Source organism: Elephantulus edwardii, unplaced genomic scaffold (assembly GCF_000299155.1).
Source record: "Elephantulus edwardii isolate Elephantulus edwardi_28Jun2011 unplaced genomic scaffold, EleEdw1.0 scaffold00167, whole genome shotgun sequence".
NCBI classification, from domain to species: Eukaryota; Metazoa; Chordata; class Mammalia; order Macroscelidea; family Macroscelididae; genus Elephantulus; species Elephantulus edwardii.
In genome coordinates this window covers 6,433,626-6,454,858 of record NW_006399917.1, presented here as the reverse complement: position 1 = coordinate 6,454,858, position 21,233 = coordinate 6,433,626, and the positions used below count along the sequence as shown (strand labels likewise).

The following is a 21,233-nucleotide window of genomic DNA, read 5'->3' as shown; positions in this document are numbered from 1 at the left end:
CATTAAAACTAATAAAATTTAATAAAAAATATTTTGCCAATAAAATCATTCAATATTGCAGTTGGAAATTTAAAAAAAAAAAAAGCGACAGAGCTTTGCATACTGTGAAAGATGGTGGTAGAGAGAGAGTGAAGAGATTGTGGCAATGCTGTGAAGAGACTGTGGCAAGGTATAACCAGAGGAGTCCTGGAGATGGAACCACAGTTAAAGGTTTTGCTTCCTGGAGGACTGAAGAAAAAACTCACTTGTAACCACTCTGAGATAAAGTTTGTTAGACTATTGAGGAAACCAGAGGTGCATTTGTGCTGTTGAACATTTGTGCCTGGACATTTACTAATTGAGAAATTGTGCCATATTAATTTAGGTCAGGATTGTTGGACTAAACCTGGACTTTCATTGTGTGACATTCTTTGCCTCCCAACTCCCCAATATGTCCCTTATAAACCCCATAACTGTGAGAAAAGTCTGTGAAACAAATTGCAACAAACACTGGCCCAAATAATTGGTAGAAACAGGTACAGGAGTATGTGGAGTGGCATGTCTGACCATGCTGCTATTTATTTTATACTATAGATGTTACTGATGCAGACAGAAAGGGGGAAGAAATAAGATTTGGCCACCACATGTTGCATCTGTTCTTTTCAGAGGTTCCAAAGAAGAAAGATAGGAAGTCTCCTCCGATTAAGATTTCTAGCCCCAGCACCGCAATGGTCTATGTGCTGGAATTGACTCTCTTGCAGTAAGGAAAAGAATGGGGGCAGGGGAGGAGTTAGTTGTGTCATTATTGACCAAAGTCAAAATACTAAAAACTTATGCAGTGATGTTTTACTGAATGATTTCCACATAATGTAGCTTGTCCTTATACATTTTATTAAACATCCTCAGCATCCCTAGGTATAATATAAACTAAAAGACATGGAAATATTCAGGTAGCTAAGTCAATATAAATGGACAGCAAGTACTCTACACATCCTAACCCTCCATAAACAGACCCAGGCTATACCGCAATAATGTACTGCATTTTCTGTATTCTGTAACAATAAACGTACTATTTAACTTAGTTAGTATTGCTTAGAATTGGCTTCACATATGCTGTTCTTGCCACAGATAAATATGTAATGATTTTTTTTTTTACATTTGTGTTACCCCTAATAAGTCATAATGTTTAGAATGCAGGTCATGCTTTAATTAATGAGGCCAAAGTGCCTGTGATATTAGATAACAATTCACATATGACTCAGTATCTCAGGAATTCACTGGAAATTGGCATTTGCATCTGTTGGATTTCAGCATATTATGTTTGCATCTCAGCAAATGGTTCCCTTACAGCCTAGAAGTATTATCTAGCTCCTGTGGGCCTCATTTACTAATAGGAAGTAAACATTCATGAAAAAGAACAGGGATTAATAGCAACATCCAGTTTATTCTTAATTATCCATGTCAATGGAGAGAAACAGTGGTACAGATAATTCCAACAGAAAAATAAGATTACAAATATCATTTGCATTTGGCTGTGCATGTGTGCATTCTTGGGCATGGGAATATACTCTAATAAGTCACATTTCAAACTAAATAATAATGTCCCCTTCAAACAGTGTCGTGTTCACAGCCGGATATAATATTAATTTTTTTATCTATTCTTCACACCAAGGTATTTTTATTCACTCACTGGAGGGTCAGCTAGGAGTTGGTTCTCACTCCATGGTACACAACAGTAATAACAAATATTTTTTGTGAACCTATATGGTGTCAGAGTACAGAAGAATAAAGGGTGTTATGCTGTTAATACAAACCCAGTGCCTCTCTGCGATTTACAGCCTCAGAAATCCATGGGAGTGTCAGCCATGAGTCAGTTCTGACTTAACAGCAATGAGTTTCTATTGATCTTAGCACTGTGCTAAACACAAATCCTTCTGAGAACAGGCTCTGACCTAGACATGCCTTTGCTCTAACTAAGGCATTACAGATTCAGAGAAGAAAAAAGGAAAAGTGGAGAAGACAGAGAATAGGATTTTTAAATAGCTCCTTCTCTGTGCTAATACTAGTAAAAGAGAATGTTCAGCCCCTCAATTTTAAATTAACTCCTAAGGTTCACAGAAATGCCACCATAGAGCATAAGAGAAAAAAAAAATCATTAAAAAGAACATTAAAAAAATTCCACATGAGAGGCTTAATATTCTCTGAACTTAGCCATAATAGCTTATTCATTACAACTAAAATTTATAATACCAGAGATCATTACTTAAGGGAAATACAAAACATCAGTAATATATATATATAATCTATCAAAGTTTAGCTAGCGTGGTTCATATAATACAATCTTTAAAAAGATCTCTCATTGTGATCCATAATCCATACTACAGGAAGAAGTATTATGCATCAGGGTTGGTCATGAAATTAATAACTAATCAGTCAAATAAATATTTGCGGGATGCTTATTATATTCCAAGAACTGATCTGCATATATGGAATGGACCATTAAACAGGTCAAGCAAAGGTCAAGGTCTCTTCGAGTCTACACTCTAGTAAAAGGAAACAAGGCAATAAAAATATATGTCCATGTTGGGGAAAGTCCAACAAAATAAAAATGAAGCATGAAATGAGGGATACAGAGAATACAAAGAGCTGGAGGGATGACTGCCATTGTTTTATAGGATAGGAGGAAAAGCTGCAAAAAGACAAAGTCAATAAAAATGTGAAGGGAACACAGACCAGTCAGGAAGAGGACTAGAAGAAAAGTATTCCAGTGTAAAGAGAATAGTGACCATCAAGAACTCACAGCAACAGAAGACCTGCCATGTCTAAGGAGAATTCACACACATACATACACACCCAAAACAAAATTCACTATCTTCAAGTAGATTCCAACTCATAACTCTTCAATGGGAGAGCCCATTTTAAGTTCGTGGAATCGTCAGATTTAAACCACTGGAGATAGTCTTTCGGTTAGCGAAGTTTAACACCCTACGGACTAGGCCACTTGAGTTTCTTCAAGAAATATGTTACTGCTATTGAGTTGCTGAGTCAACTACAACTCAAAGGAACTGTATGAATAAATCAGAACCTTGCCCTGGCATAAGCCATTCTCACATGCAAGCTGTATCGTTGACCCAAAGGCACTGCTTCTCTGGAGGCTCAAGTCAACCAGTGGTTCTGCAGGAGAAATTCGAGCAATCTACTCCCAGGCAATCTGCAGCCTCAGACTCATAGGATCTTTCTTAGTGTCACACCAATAGCTGTACTGAAAAAGTACCCACAGTGGATCAAGGGAGGTTATGGCAATAACCCAGAAAGCAGTAGTCATTTACTCTGAAGTGAGAGCAGTGGAACTGTTAAAAGAGGAGTTATTTTAAGGAAAACAACAAGAACAACAACAAAAAAAAAACCCAAAAAACAAACAAACAAAAAAACAACACACAACCCTGCCTTCTTAAGAAAAAAAGAAAAAATCCTTGCCCTCTTATAGATACCACTAGGGGGCTGCATGTTGCCATTCAAAAATCACAGACCTGAGAGAAAGGCAGTCTTTTTCATCTCTCAATGGTTTAGTATTTACTAGAGGAGATCTGACGGTCTAGTTCATATGGAATTAAGCTGCTCACCCAAAGGCTGAGTCTCTCTGGTGGTTCAAATCCACCAGCAACTTTATGGGAGAAAGATGAACAATTTTCCCTCACATGATTTACTTCTTTGGAAATCCAATGGAATGTCAACCAAGAGCCAGTTCCAATTCAATGGCAATGGATTTTGAAACTGTAAGGTGGCCAGAGAGAGAACATCGAAGATCTGCAATTGAGAATCAATACTAAAATTGTTCCTAAAAAAATGAGAATGGTCCCTCAAAATTCTTGGGTCTTTACTGATGATGAGAGCTGGCCATGGACAAAAATCATCAGCAAGAGGAAACATCTTCTTGGATGACCACAGCTGCTATCTGGGAATAGACACAGGCAGGTCAGCTGTTAAGATCTAAAAGATCAAAGTGGTTCTACTTGAGGATAAGAGAAATTGAACACATTCTTCTACTTATGAAATATTTTTAAAGTGATTATTTCCGTCTCGTTCATTCTCAGCAATGGGAAGTCTTTGAAAACTTGTTGCACTGTAATACTTGTGGATTACGCAGCTAGGTCTAGAGCTATGGTCCTAAGAGAACTGCAATAGTAGCCCAAAGACCAGTTGGAGCTCTCTTTACACATTACCGACCAGAGATATGCCTGTCACTTCTTGTTTAGATAATGGTAAATGCTAATTTTCTTAAAATTCCATGAAGTATTTTTTTTAAACCACAATGGTTCTAAGTTTCCACCAAATTAAAAAAATTAATAGTCAACTAATTTCATACAGGAGAGAAGGATCCCTAAATGAAAGATATTTAGTATCTTAGTTAAGGATCCACACTAAGTACAGACACATAAGCACGCACATACAGTGCTATCAAGGAGACATCACTCTTGTTTCAGAAATGAAGAAACAGAGATCTAAAAGAAAAAAGAAAATCTAAAAAACTTTTCACATACTTATACAGACAGTAAACTTAGGATTTCAATTGTGGGAACTGTAACTAACTAAAGTGATTTTCAAAATAATGTATTCAGTAATCCCATGAGGACTGAGTTCATAAATGGTCAATGACAAGCATGTTGCTTTTCAGCATGTGTGGGCTGATCGATTCTATTCAAATAAAATGTGTCTGTTTAACTTTTGACTGTAGCAAGTAAATATGGCTCCACAGATTTTCACACAAGTTGGAGGCTTTACCACCATGAGTCAGAACTGACTGGATGGCAGCTGCTTTGGTTTTGGGGTTTTTTTTGTGGGTTTTTTTTTAAACTTAAAATACAGGCAGTCGGGGACCTGAAATTCACTTTGCGAGGAATTTCACATATGCCACACAGTGGAAACGGAAGCATAAGGGGGGAATACCAGGCCAGCCAACTGAGAGAAATATGGTGTGTTTCAAAGAACCACAGGAAGAGAAAAAAACACGGTTTTAAATTTAAGTGCTGAAAAACATAACCAAAAGAACATATCCAAGAGCATGTCCACAGTGCTAAAGAACAAGGATGGAAGTTCAGAGAGCAGGAAGCTGCTGATCCAAGCTAGGGTATTTTCAATTGCTTCCTGTGCATCTGAAAGCTGGACAATAAAGACAGATGACATCAGAAGAACTGAGGTCTTTGCACTGTGGTGCTGGAAAAGAAGAGTACTGACTAGCTCATGAACTCGGGGGGTCGGGGGGTGGAGAGTCTGTCCTGAAGGAAGTGCAACCAGGATGTTCCTCAGAGGCGAGGATGGCGAAATCTCAGCTCGCATACTTGGCATGCTGTCAGGAGGGGCTAGACCTTGGAAAAGGATTTCCTGCTGGGCCAGGTGGAGGGTCTAACAAGGACTGGAAGACCTTCAACCAGACAGTCTCCTACAATGACTGTAACAATGAGCTTGAAGTATGTCCTAGGTCATGAAGATGACTCAGGATAGGATACGGTCCCGATCTGCTGTTCCAGGACGGTTTGCTATGAATCACAGTTAATGGCACATAATAACAGTAAACTATATTAAGTACCACAGTTGTGGACAACTTTAGGAATTTCGGGCAATAATCCACAAACAAACTGCTTTCTCACATAAGCAATTTCATACAAAATTCTGTGTAACAGGGATCTGGCCAACGTTTCCTATTAAGGGCCAAATCATAAATGATTACGGTTTTGCTGTCCATATGGTCTCTGCTCCTACTAATCAACTCCACTCCTAAGTCATGAAAACAGCAATAGAGAAGATCCAAATGAATGCGTGGCTGGGACCCACGAAGGCTTTATTTACAAATACAAGCCCGAGGTCAGATTAGACTTCAAGCTCCCGTTTGCCTGCTCAAAGGCTTTAGCTCTCAATATTCTTTAACAGCAAGCCAATAAAGAAACCCTTTTCACATTACATATGTGCAATGCCTACCATAGCATATTTTGCAATGCGTACTATAAGCAAGGCATTTTCATATTCTTACTCTATTTTATTTATTCGTTTTCTTTTTTAGTCTGGAAAGAAATCACTAAGTTGACAGCCTGGATGGGTAGGGATCTAGTGTGAAAATGCTGCTCCAGTGTGAACAGAAATGGAATGATTCATTTCCCTATTAACCTAAGCAATAAGAAATACTTTCTAGTAACATATGCAATTTATGGAATGTCTTTTAGGTGATATGCACTGATGGAGACTGTAGTATTCTCGCATAATAGTTAATATTCTGGTGGTTTCTCTCTGGTTATGATTACATCTATCTGTAAAATAGAATAAATAATTTGATTACCTACTTCACCGTGTCACTGTAAAAATAAAGCACCTAGCAGAGTAGATGACACTTGGCAAGTATTCGGTGGGGATCCTTGAGCTGCCAGACGGTTAAGAGCTCAGCTAGTAACCAAAAGGTTGCCAGTTCATACCTACTGGGAAGCACTTCAGGTGAAAGGCCTAGTAATCTATGAAAAATCAGCTCCTGTGAATAGATGTTTTGGCACAAATGCTTTAAAAACAAAAAGAGAAAATCCTATGGGACACATATCTCCCCTGATTCACGAGGAGACTTCATGAGTCAGGATGGATGAAGCAGCAGCTAGCTTGGCAATGGTTTTTATCAAGGTTTTAATAAGCATTACTTAACATTATTATTCAAACAAACAAGCACACAAGGTGCCTTTAAAAATAATGTGGAGTTCCACTTCATATCCAAATAAACGTTTAAAAATCAAAGTTCTGATTCTCTAATTAGTGAAGATAGCACCATGTATGATTTAAAGCTAGTGCAACTTACAACAATGAAATGTTAATGATAATTTATGAGATTAGACAATGGAAAACTTTCAACTTCCCTGTTTCAATACCCTTTTCCCCATCAAGTGTTAGGAAAATTTTTTTCTGCACACCATTAGAGACCTGTAGATACCACGAGCTGTCCTTAGATCAAATGTCACCATAAAGTAACACAGAATAGAAAATGAAAGTAAAAAGAGTAAATACTTTAAAATACTCCTAAACCTTTACGAAAATAAATACTGGGCCTAGGTGTTCACCTAAAACTCACCATACATAAAACAAAACACATATCAAATCAATGGCCCAATAAGAGAAGGAAAAAAAAACACAACACCCCAGAAATATCTCTATTCTATCATCAAATACCTAAAAATGTGATCTCTTTGAAGACATAGATTTTGTATACTTTTTTTCACTGCTGTTTCCCCAGAGTAGAGAAGGAGATTCTCACAAATACCTGTCTCCTCAAAGGATAAGTAAACACACCGTGTAACTTATGGGTTTATTTCTGTTAGTTAGGAGCCCTGGTAGCAGCACGGCTAAGCGTTCTGCTGTTAACTCCCTTGTTCCTTAGTGGGAGAGGGAGGCAGGAGTCAGCTTCACAGAGATCACTGTGGGCCACTTCCACTGTCAATGAGGGTTGTTAGAGGACTCCATGGCCTGGGCTGCCAACTCATATGTTAACAGAATGGAATTGGAAAACTGGAAAACTTAAACTGCAAGTTTATTTAAACATTTAAATTCATTGCCATCAAGTCAGAATTGATTCACAGCTGACCCTCCAGCAGGTTTTCAGAGGCTGCAAAATGCCATGAGAGGAAACCACCCGTCTTTCTCCCACAGTCTAGCTGGTGGCTTCAAACAGCTCATCTCTTGAGTTGGCAGCACAATTCCTTATCCACTAGTCCATCAAAGCTCCCTATTATTTAAAGGCTTCTTTGTATTTCTAGCTTAATTATTAATCGACTGATACTATAGATGTTAATGTGCCTGAGAGTGGTTAGAGGGATAAAGAAACAATCTTACCTTCTTTCTCTACTCTAAAAACAAAAGTTCTTTGCGTTGTAACAACTTCAAATTTATTGTCTCCTTGAACCCGCACTGTAGATACAGCTGAGAGGGGGATTATTCCTTTTGAATACATCTCCTATAATTGTTTCAAGGAAAAGACAGAAAAGAGGCATTAAATAGCATACTCTTGATTGTACTCAAAAGAAGAATCGCAAAAATATTGACTATTGTTCCTCCTTTATAACTTCAATAAAAATAACATGAAAATAGCATATATGCTCACACAACGGCTTAATATCTCAAAAAGGAAAATAGTAATTGTCCCCCTTTTAAGTAAGTTTTTTTTTCAATTTTCTCTTCATCTGAAATTAAAAGGCAAGGAATAAACAAAAAAAAAAATATTGTACTAGAACAGCAGCAATATAGTGTTTTAAAAATCAGCAGCAGCACTTTTTAAATTTTTTTCTTAAAACAGTCTGGCCACAATCATTACATGGTGTCTGCAGGCATCTGCTGGCCATACCAGGTACTGTAAGTGAACCACTGCAGAATTACTGCTGCCATTTAAAGTCAACAACAAAGATGCACTGAAACGCTGTACTGCTGACTGGGTCACTGAGCCATAGCACTAAGATTCTCAATCATAATTTTAACCCAACAACTGAATCACTTTACATTATAATACTTACATCACCACCCCACCTTACCCCTACTGATTCTTAACAAAAAAAGCAGGGACAGAAGAATTAGGCTGTCTGCAATTCACAGACAAAAAACAGTTTTGCTCAAAGAAAGCCACACTGAGCCTCAAATTTTTTCTCAGTGTTCATTTTCCTAGACCCTCCTAAAAAACTAACACGAGAACTTATCCAATAATTTCAAGCATAACTAAGGAAAGAATGTTTATTACGTGATGTGCTGGAAGAGAAATTCAAGATTTAGAAATTCAAGGAAACTCCAAATGAAAAAACACTAGAATATATAATGACAGAAAAAAAATTTACAATTGAGTACAAATCAAGAGACATGAAAACCAAAATGGAAATTCTTGACTCTGCTCAAAAAGAATCAGAGGTGTTTTTACAGACATAGTGACATTTTAGTAACTTTAAGTTTAATCAAGTAAATGAATGAGTGATTACCACTCTGGGTAAATGGGTTTAGATGCTTATTGACTCATAGCAACTTTATAGGAGAGTTCAGAACTGGCCCCTGGAGCTTCAAAGGTTGTGACCTTTTATAGAAGCAGAATGTGGTATCTTTCTTCCTTAGAGTTGACTGGTAGGTTTGAACCGTTGACTGTTCAGTCAAGTAAATGTTTAATCACTGCTCCTTTCAAAAAACATCTGTGAAGGTGACAAGAATAAAACCTGGGACCTCATGTATGCAAAGCATCACTATTCCATTAAGCTATACTCCTAAGCGGAGAGCTCTAGGGACTTAATTAGGAATTGTGCTGCCAATGCAAAGGCAAGGCAGTTCAAATCCACCAGCTGCTCCACATGACAAAGATGAGCAATCTGCTTCCACGCAATTTACTGTCTCTGAAAACACACCAGAGCATTAGCTGAGTCGGCTGCTACTCAGAGCCCCAGGTAAGGGAGTGTGGATGCTACGGATAGTTGCTATGACTGAGAATCAACAGAAATTTAAAAAACAAACAAACAAACAAACAAAAATCAAACCCACACCCAAACACTTTAAGTGTAGAAACAAGAGGAGCCACAATCTGGACTGAAAAGAGATATGACTAAAATAATATACCAAGGCTTCACACACCCGAACATCAGAAGACTTCAGATACATTTTTAATGGGGCACAATAGGTTCCCATACATGGCTTCTCTGGTCCCAAATTAAGACAACGTGTTGGGCTGTAATTCTGAAACAAAGAAGCCGAAAAAGTTTCTTTATAAATGGCCAAGCCCACGGAGGTTTGGAGGGTCTTCTAACCAACAAAAGCTTTGAGGGGAGCAAATCCTCTGGGCTCAAGATTCCCTAGGCTCAGAAATTCCTAGATCCAGGAAAAGCCAGCTGTGACACTGCTAAAGGGCTTGAACACTGGGTCAGTAACACTGAAGACTGTGAGAAACGTTGGAGCACAGCAAGCTGAGTGGGAGAGATCAGAAGCAGTGTGCAGGCAAAACAGCACTTGGCAGAGCAGGCAGCCTTGTGGAGCTAAGGCAGCTGCCAAAGTCCTGGCTGAGCTCCATAGAGGCCTGCTGTGCACCGAGGGAGCCAGTCTGCAGAGGACACAGGCTCCCACAGCCGTTTCAGCTTTGAGAACTGTCCTGATGAAAGCCTAGAGATGGGGCAGCCCCAGGCTACCCAGAGGCTGCTGGCTGAGGCTAGACTAGTCAGTAACAAGCAGACAAGCAAAGATACGGAGAAAGAGAGAAGAGCATATACGCCGCCATACTGCACCAGCCAATAACCTGAAATGGCAAGGAGAGCCATGCACCTGAATCAGCAGACACCAGCTGAAACCTAAGTCTTGGTATACCCTGTTCACTGACTGAAGAATGAACACCAGTTTTTAATAAGGATAAACAAGTGCCTTGAGAGATGTTGAGTGAGTCTCCCATAATATAAAGTAGAATATATACAAGGGTTGGAGAGTCACCACAAATCTATTATTTGCTGTCTGCTTTCTACAATAATAATGAGATTTCCCAAATCTTTTGAGGGTATCTTATGTGTATGCCTTGTTTGATTTTAACAGATAAAACATCCAAAGACGGATTTATGCTACTAATTGGGAGTCTTCATCTCAGTAGTTTTATGGTTTTGGATTTTGAGGGAACCTGAGTATGTCTAAATTGGCAGCACCATGATAGATGGAGAATAGATTAAGGCTGTTAACAATTGCTGCTTTCTCGGCTCACAATCAACACTCTTAACACCAGCAGTAAGGAAATCAAAAGACGAAATACTCTGGGGAAAGTTGCTGTTAGGTACCTCCCAAAGCGCAACAATGTCACTCTGGAGACGAAAGTGTGCCTGACTCAAAACATGATCTATTCAATTACTTGCTATTCATCAGAAAGCTGGACAGTGACCAAAGATGACAGAATTGATGTCTTTGATTTGTGATGCTGGAGAAGAGTATCGAACATACCATGGACAGCCAGGAGAACAAACAGGGTTATCCTGGAGAGGGTAAAACTAGGCTGCTTCTTGGAAGCAAGGATTGTGAAACTCTGTCTCATATACTTTGGGCATGTGGCCAGGAGGGACTAGTCCCTGGAGAAGGACATCATGCTTGGAGGTGTGGAGGGACAGCCCAGGAGAGGAAGATCCAGGATGAGATGCAATGCTACACTTTAGAGACACTGTACTTGGGTTTGCTGAGTTACAGGCAACTCAAAGGCATATAACCAGCAACATAACAAAAAGCTCTGGGGAGCAGTGGTTACTGTTAAGTGCCTTCAAGTCAACTATGACTCACAGAGACCCTACAATCAGATCTAAACCTTGGCATTCCCTGCACTATCCTCAGAGCTCTACCGTGCTCCAACCCAATAGTACAGTTCCTGTGTCAATTCATTTTGTTGACTCTTCCTCTCTCTGACCCTGCAATTTTCACCAAATGCTGAGTTTTTTTTTAAGTGCATTACATATCATGCTACTGAAGGCCAGGCCAGTGGTTCAAATCCATAATTTGCTTTATAAGGAACAAAGATGAGTAATCTCCTCCCAAAAAGATAAACCACCTTGGAAACCCAATGGTTCAGAGACATACATTCCACAATGGTGGTTTTCCTTTATTTCTTTGACTGCCCCTTTCTCTCACTGATTCTGCTCCTACTCTCAACATCTAAGAATGTATCAAAATCCTACTCATAAGTCACTAAATATTATTGTCATGAAGGTTTTCCTATCTCCTTCCATAGGCATCCTCAAAACTGAGTGATGGGAGCTATGTTTCAGGAAAATGAAGGGGCAACCTCATATAGAAGACAGACGTTGGGAAGCACTATTGTTGACTGCTGTCAAGTCAAGCATGACTCAATGACTCTATGAACAAAAGACTTAATGCCGTTCCATAACTATCGTCGTTTCTCCAAGTTCATCGAGTTTCCAGATGCATGTGGTTTAGGGAAGTACAGAATTAGAAAAATGACTTTTCATAAAAACATTTTACAAGGTTTTAGGGGGACTTTGTTTCCCCCTCACCCTGTTAAAGTTCTCACTAAAATCTTAAGCTCTCGCTTAGCAACTTCTACAGAAATTATTCAATGATGTTAGTTTCATTTTTCATAATGTGTAGACAATCTCTTTAATAGTGAGCTGGTTGTTCTGCTTCTAGTACTTTAGTTTCCTGTCCCCTTATCTTCTCATCATTGACCCTTTAGAATCACAGTTTTCTTAATGGAGTACTGTTCTCATGGATAATACACTTTATTCTATGTGTTAACTTATTATTTAGCTAAGAGGTGCCTTCAGAGGATAGTGCCCACTCAAAATTTAAAGATTTTATTTCATGGGGATGGTCACAAGAAGCCCTCTAGTCTTAAGTGGTCTAGTAAAAAATAACTAACAACTTTTTTAAGAATTTTCATTTTCTTCCATGGTTTTTTACTCATTCTATTAGGGCCCAGTATTACAACAGGTCAAACTGGAATGGTGGTGGTTGTTAGGTGCTGTCGCGTCAAGGACAGCTCATAGTGACCCAATGAACAAAAGATCTGAACCTTGTTCTTTCTATCCTGTGCCATCCTCACACTTCCTGACACACAAGAGCCCACTGTAGCAGTCACCGTGTCAATCCACCTGGTTAAGGGTCTTCTTTTCCATCACTGACCCTCCACCTTTCCCAGCATCATGTAGTAGCCCTTCCTAGCAATGTGTGCAAAGTATGTGAGGTGAAGCATCATCATTCTTGCCTCCAGAGAACATTCCAGCAGCATCCTTTCCAAGACATATCTGTTCATTATCTTGGTAGTCCATAGAATGTTCAGTGCTCTTCTCCAACACCACAGCTACATGAACACTACATTGACTTTTAAGAATGATGTGGGATCTCTGGTAGTGTAGTCTATTGGGGATTTCTTTGTTAATACAAAGGCTGTATCCCCCTGTGGATATGAATCCACCAGCAGCTTTTCAGGAGAAAAATGAATATACTTCTATGTCATTTGTAGCCTCAGAAACTCAATGGAAAGTCAGCTACAACTTTGCCACTTGAAGGTAATGAATGAAGATGGGACTGATGATGTACTTCAAGTATGTTGAACACACTCAACTGCGAAGAATACAAACAAATTTATGTTGGAACAAGTTCAACTCAAAAAGTAAAAATGGTGATATTTTCTCTCACATACTTTAGGCATATTATTAGTAGGTACCTGACAGTTGAGAAGGGCATCAGGCTATATAAAATAATTGGGGTTGTTGTTATGTATCAGCGACCCTCCCAGTGCGCTTTCAGGAGCAGTAAATTACACAGGACGTTGCCCACTTTTCACATATGGAGCAGGCGGCGGAGCTTAACCACATGCCTTCAGGATGGCATCACGGCTCCTTAAAGCTAGGCCACTAGAGCTCCCTATTTAAAACAGAGGGTCAATAAACAAGAAGAAGCCTCTCAATGAGCTGGACTGACACCATGACTATAATAATAGACTCAAATACAGTAACTACTATGAGGATGACACCAGGTTCCAGCGCTGGAGACAGTCTTTATAAGGAGGGATGTGGCATCAGAATTGGAGGAAGACTTTTCATTAACACGTAGCCACAAATGCCGGCAAATGTGTTTATAAGCACAGTCAATTTAAAAAGTGTGCAGCAACATGTTAACTTGCTTTACATAGCTAACACAACCTGGATCACTGAAACTGAGGAGAACGTGAAAAATCTGCTCCAGATAGTCAAGGACTACAGTGTTCACATTATCAGACTGAAGTTCAACATCAAGAAAACAAAGATTCTCACTAATGGGCCAACTGACAGCACTATGATAGATGGAGAAGAGATTGGGATTGTCAACAATTTAAGCTTGCTAAGGTCCACAATTAACACTATTGGAACCAGCAGCCAGGACATTAAAAAAAAAAAAAAATTGGATCTGCTGTCAAGGACCTCTCCAGAAAGCTGAAGTGTACAGCTGTCAGTCTAGAGACTAAGGTGTGTCTGATATAGGCAAGGTCTTCACAATTACTTGCTATCCATCAGCAAGCTGACCAATGAATAAGCACGACAAAAGCAGAATTGATGCTTTTGAGTTGTGGTGCTCAAGGAAAGTGCTGAACATATCATAGACTACCAAGAGAACAAACAGGTCTACCCTCAAGAGGGTGAAACCAAGTTGCTCTCTAGAGGCAAGGATTTTGAAGCTCTGTCTCACATACTTTGGTATGTTGCCAGGAGGGACCAGTCCTTGGAGAAGGACATCATGCTTGAAAGGGTGGAGGAACAGTACAGGAGAGGAAGATCCTGGAGGAGATGGATTGACACAATGACTGGACAACAGGGGCAGGTGTGTCGGAGACAGTGAGACTGGCTCAGGACAGTAGAGGGTTCAGAGCTATTGTACATAGGGTCACTAAGAGTCTCAGGTGATTTGGCGGTACAGAACAACGACATGAGGATGACAAAAGGTTGGTGTGAGTTAGAACCAACTCAATAGCACCTTACAGCAACACTCAGGATCTACCTATTGTGGGCCTGATCAGAGTCCAGAAAATAATTTCTCTTCTACTCTCCATTTTTTGTCATCTTTCCATTTAAGACAGATAGACAGACACTCTCTGCCCATAGATTCAACTACCGAGCTTTTAAGAAAACTGTCTTTTTCTCCTTTCTCCATTTAACTCAATCCCACTCCCATATTTTGAGTTATCAATGCCACATATAACAATCCTATAAGCACTCCAATTAAAATCAAATTTCATCACCTCTTGAAAAGATATCCTCCTTCTGTATCTGCCCATTAAAATATCACACTTCTCATCACCCTGTGTGAAACAGGAAATCAACAGTCTTCTATTGGTGCTATCAGGGCACTCAGTAGTCTTGTGAGTAAGGTGTTGTGCTGTGGACTCAAAGGCAAGCAATTCACACCCACTCCCTAACCCATGGCGGGTGGGGGGGGGAAGATCTAAAAACCCATTGGAGGGAAGCTATAAATTGGTTCCAACTTGGCAGCAATATGAGAGAAGGGGTTGGGGGTGGGGAGGAACTGGTGTGACCAGATCTGTAAATCTTAAGAGTTTTCTACTCTATAGTGTGAACTTAACGCAATGTCCATCCCTGACTCTGATTTTGCCTTCTTGAGGTTTCTGAATATATGGTATTTCTGCCCAAATCCTTGCTTTAGCACATGCTGTGTTTCCTGTAGGGAGCATACTAATCAGCAGCTTCACCTAGTTACTGTCTCACCATCCTTCATGTCTCAGCATTAATATATGCTACTGAAGACAGACTTTCTCGTCAAATACTTCTCCCAGGCTTTCTGCTCTCATCAGGTCAGATGACCCTGATTTAAGCTAAGAATAAACCTTACTTTTCCTAGAGAGCAATTATCAATTATTATTGTGGTGATTTCATATTTACTTGTGTGATCACTTTATTAATACTCTTTCCCCAAGAAGACAGTGTGTGAAGTCTACTTTCTTCACCATTTTGCAAATAATGGGTTCAGTGATATAATGGGCACAATATTTTCTGAATGATTTAATTCAATCTGCAATCAATTTCAATTATACCAAACCATGACAGCCGTTCATTTTAATATTTGTGCAATTCATTTCTTTTTAATAACTTCAATTAAGCCTAGCCTTTGGTCTATAGCCTAACAAACAAATGAAATGTTTGCCCCAATGCTCTTTAGATTTGTCGTCCAACCTAAGGCTTGTTTTTCATTCTAACCATGCGGGCATATTAATATCCAAAAGCCACACAGGTGGAAGAGATAAATAAATTAAAAAAATTTAAAAAAAAAATTCAAAGAGAAGCCTAACAAAATGAGTTACAGAGTTTTCACAGGATTCTGTTAGAGGACAATGCCTAAGAAGGTCCTAAATGAAAGAGATGGAGCATACAGGTGAAACAAGTATGCTCAACTGTGGGAGAAATTAAATGCAGAGAAAGCCATGACAAGAATGTCTTGAAACAAACAACAATATCAAATGCCTAGTAAATATAAGTAAGTTAAGTGGCTATGCTATGCAGAACAATTAAGAGACCCCCAACATGAAAAGACAACATCTTTGTCAAGCAACCTCAGCAGGTGAGACAGACACTGCACCTTTGTGGATAGTATAAAGGTCTCACTATCCCTAGCTGTGTACTGGCTGAGACTGTTGTTGTTGTTGTTAAGTGCCATGGATTCATAGACCACTAATAGTGACCCTATGAATGAAACACCTGAGCACTATTCATAGAATTTGCTGAGGCAAGTCATTTCAGAAGTGGATGCTACTCCTGCTGCCAAGCTTGTTTTAATCAGGAAGCTCCACCAAACACTGTCCACCAGGGGTAACCATTATCACATTTGACTCATCACTGTCATAGTGTTTAGCATCACAGCAACCATGAGTTACCTCTGTGCAGCAATGCACAGACCAGTGCTATACCACCTAGAAGAATGTTTGACAAAAACCAATTTAAACTAGGCCTGAAGGCCGCAGATTAAAATCACCCACCTTGGGCTTTGTAGCAAAACTTTCTGTCCACTAGGCCAACGTAGCTCTATGTTGTCATTGTTATTGTTGTTAAGTGCTGTAGAGTCACAGATGACTCATAAAGACCCTATGAATGAAAAAACTGAGCACTGTTCATAGAACCAGTTCCTGTAGATGACTTTTCAAACTGGTTCCAGCACCAACAGGTTTCTGTAGAACTAGCTTCTGTAGATGACTTTCAATCTGGTTCCAGGGCCATGCTGCCAACCAAAAAGGGTTTTTAAATAGGAGGCCTCTCCAGAAAATTTGGAATGTGCAAAAACACTTATTACCTGTTCAATCATCATGGCTTAAATGTTAATCTGTTTAAGAATGGTTGTTACTGTCATTACTTGTCACTATAATTCATAGCGACTCTATGAACAACAGATCAAAAGCTTACTTATCCTGCATCATTGTTGTGCTTTCTCTCCTGCTCAAACCCACTATTACACTCACCGGGTCTATCTATCTCCTGAAGAGTCTTCCTCAGCTCAAGTATGTCAAGAGATGATGATGGCACAGGACATGACAGGTTTCAGATCTGCCGTCATACAGTCACTATGAGTCCTACAGGACTCAACAGCACTTAACAATGACAACAAGAATCATTCAACCAGCACAAGATTTCTTGTTGCTGTTGTTATTGTCGTGTACCACTAAGTCAGAATCAACCCATAGCTGACTCTCCAGTGGGTTTTCAAAGGCAGTAATCCCACAGGGGGATATTGCCCATCCTTTTACCACGCCGGAGGATTCAAACCACGTGCTTTCAGGATTGTAGTACAGATTGTTACCTTACCACTGGGCCATGTGAACTAGACCTTATAAAAATACATTCTAATGTGTATTTTAGTAATATACTTAATGATTTACTAAATAAAGTGTTACCATCAAGCTATTTTTCAACAGGGGAAAAATTAGGAAACATTGTAGGAAGACAAACAGAACAGTGAATTTACTTCAAGATCTTCCTTAAAAGATTAAAAAGCAATTCCTATAAAAAGAAAATAGTTTGCCTAGATGCCTACAATGACTTAACAGGCAAGTATTTATGGAAGAATAATGAAGTCTCTAGATGTGATCAAAGCATTCTTCATAAATGAAATATTATGTGGCTTTAACCTCAGGAAGTTATATTTTCTCTAACAACTCATTTACAATCTCTTAGGAGATTCCAAGAGAAATCTAATCATGTTTAACACTATGAATGCTGGGGAAGTTCATTTTCATTTCTCTGATAACAATACAAAATAAAGATAACATGGGGGGAAAATAATCAAATGAGTCCAGGCTCAAAATGACTGTATTTCTCAGAGTATGAAAATTTTCCATAAGGGAGAATTATAAAGCATTCCTGGAGCCTGAAAAGGATGGATATATAGGTCAAGTTTGTCACTCGCCTACCACTTTCAGACAATGAAAGGACCACAGGTCAATTCTGTCCTTACTGAGTGAAGATGAGAGTGAATCAAATATCCTAAGAGGTCATAAGTTATCAAGACTGTTGCGGAGGATGTCACTGTGATACAATGAAAAAGTTCCTGCAGAGAATCATTGGGCAGTATTAAGGAAAATGGAAGAAAACTAAGGGCGCAGGCTGGTCTGCACATTCCCTTCCAAAGCCCTCAACCACCTCTTCTCAAGGGCACACTGAAATATTAGAAGACTCAACACCACAAATCACATCATCTGAAAATTACCTAATTGTTAAATCTGGTCAAAGTAGCAGCCAAAGTAGATGACAGTTCTGGACACCATTATGACCTGTGCATCAAGAGTCTGTGAATGCTCTTATCCAAAGCCACTGACTCAGCTCTTTTGCCAGAAGAGAGACTCTACTTCCTTTTAGTAAATCCCACCTTCTCATCCTTTCTCTTTTTCTTTGTGAAATAAACTTTGAGACAGAACCACTCATTGCTGAACGGCCCTTGAGTTTGCGATACTGTAAACAGAACAGAAGACTTTCCATCTTATTCCCAAGAAGCCACTTTTAGATTTGAGCCATCAGAATGGCATGGCTTTGTCCTGGGAACACAACTCCCTACATGTTACACACGATATTTTTTCATATGATAATAAGAGAAATTAATAGAAACAAATTAAATGAACTAGAAATCAGCTAAATAAAACAATATAAGAAATAATATCTTTTCATATGCACTTTTTATGTAAATTAAAAACCAAGCTATGGTCATTTTTATTACATCAATATCTAATAATGTGACAGATGCACATCTCACTGAAGCTGAAAAGGAAAATAGGACATCTAATCCAATATACAGTGACTAGAAAGTCTCTCTCCAGCTAAATGGGAATAATAACCATCACCATTACAGACGCTGAGGGGGAAGCACATCTCATTTAATGAACAGTTTTCTTTCTTGTAGCAATCAAATCAGAGAAGTGCACCAAGTACAAAAGAAAATCAGCAGTGAGCTTTCATCAGACACAGTGACTAGTTTTTGCCTGTGCTTAATATCCAAATGACCAAGAGAGCTAAAAACAGATTATATGTATCTATAATTGGTAAAAAGCATATGAGGAGCCAAGAGGTGGGGAACAGGGGATCAGATGGGTGAGGACGAGTAGGGGGAAATCACAGGGTCACATAATTTGGTGGGTGGAAGGAGTGGGTAAAGGAAATGAAAAGGATCTGGTGAGGATCTGGAAGGATGGAGTAATAGTGGGCATGGATCCGTGGTGATTAACATTATAAAACATAAAGAATGGGAATGATTATGTGAAATACAATTTGATTAAAGGACAGTGTGAAACACAATGTATGTGAACTTTGTAAGCAAACCAATAGAAAATTAAAAATAATCAAGAAAAAACACTCTCCATCAAAAAAAAAAAAAGGAAAGAAACAAAAGTAATTGATAAGACCAAGAGTTGGATCAGAAGCATATTAGTCTTTAAAGTGATGCTGTTCCCCTTCAATACTTTGGAGAGGTCCTTGACAGCAGATTTCCCAATGCAACAGATCTTCCTCCCCACCAAATCGCTCTGTATACAATAGTTCACATACACTGTGCTTCATTTATGTACACTGTCTTTGATACAATCTTTCATTGACATTGTGTTTTATATAATCGTTCATATACATTTTATTAAATTACTATTAAAAATATATTTAGCTAACCATTTTGCAACCTAAAATCTAAGTTGATATTTATCCATAACATTGCAAAATAAATCCCAATAATTAGCACTTCTCTAAACTTTCCAAAGACTAAAGGCTTGAAATGATCCTTTTAAATTGTAGTGCTGCCAAAGAATAAATGACTGTGCCATGGACTGCGAAGAAATGAATCAACAAATGTCTTGAAAGTAGTGCAGCTAGAATGTTCCTTAGAAGCAAGCATGATGAGACTTTGTTTCATAAATTTGAACTATGTTATCAGCAAGGGCCAGGGAGAAGGACACTCAATGAAATGGACTGACAGGATGACTAGAATAATGATTTTAAGCACAGCAGAGTTTGTGAGAATAGCACACGATTAGGCATGGTTTCATTCTATTATACATTATATTCCTATGTGTTGGAGCCAACTTAATGTTGCCTAACAATGACATATGTAATCAGATGTATACCAAACCAAATTTAGATCACCAGAAGGGTATCATTTAAGATGCCCTGACAGTACAGTCCTTAAAGTGCTCTAGCTAAAGAAAAGGTCCAAAGTTCAAACTCACCTGTTCTGCAGGAGAAACAGGTAGCACTCACCTTCTGTAAAGAAAACCATGAGGCAGTTCTACTTTCTCTTACATGGTAAGTATAAGTCAAAACTAACTCAATGGTGATGGATATTTTTTTGATTCTTAGGTTGAAAAAAGGCACAAGACTTTAAGTTAAAAGAAAACATTGCTTCCATGAAAACACAAGCAAATGAAGCAACCTAACAGTGGATACAACTAGTGGTTGTAATGAATGGTAACTATTGCAAAGGAGAAAATTCAGGGAGTTTCAGCATCTGCTTTCGACCACTTGAATATTGAGTTCTGTACAGAAACTATTCATGCATGCCACAAATCAGGCAAATACAGAATTAGAAATCTGCAACTTTTTTTAAAATTTCTAATTAATCATAGTGTCTCACATAATTTAGAATTTAAATTTTAAATTTGTTATTAAAAGCCCCTCTAGTCTTCAAATTCTAATTTATTTTATTATTAGTTTTTTTTTTAAGGAAACAACTTTTTATTTTTATTTTATTATTGTGTGTGTGTGTGTTGTGTGTACCATCAAATCAGATCTGACTGGTACAGGAGGAGACTGTTCCTCCTTCTCCAGCAGAGCACCTGGTGGATTTGAACCATGCACCTCTGGGATTGCACTACACCTTCTTGCCACTAGGCCACCAGAGCTCGCCTCTAATTATTTTTTAATAAAATCTTGTGATTTTAATGAATATTTACAGAGAAGTTAGTTATTTTGGGGTTTTTTTTTAATACTATTGTATTTACAAAATTTGAATACAATGTTTTTGAGAACAGATTCTTCCAATTTCTCTCACCCCCCCTGAAGTCTTTAGTTTCTGATTGTACATTCTTCTTTCTTTACAATGGACTGCAAGTGAAATTGCAGGTAGGAAGCCTCTCCAATTCCTGTACAGGCCTACAGAGTAAGAAAATTCTTTGTTGTTTCATGTCTGTCATGTCTCATTTGGTATATATTCCTTGATGTTCTCTATAATAACAGCAATTTCTTATTCAGCTTCACATTGCTTATAGGAATATA

At 38.7% G+C, this 21,233-nt stretch overlaps 1 protein-coding gene across 1 annotated transcript in view; it reads right to left on the bottom strand.

Moving 5' to 3' along the window:
• The window catches only part of ARAP2 (ArfGAP with RhoGAP domain, ankyrin repeat and PH domain 2), a 302,530-nt gene that overhangs the window by 214,349 nt on the left and 66,948 nt on the right, over window positions 1-21,233 (bottom strand). Inside the window, exon 7 of the mRNA XM_006895415.1 lies at window positions 7,840-7,960. Within this exon, the coding sequence (XP_006895477.1) occupies window positions 7,840-7,960 (121 nt within the window). The remainder of the gene's footprint in view (window positions 1-7,839; window positions 7,961-21,233) is intronic.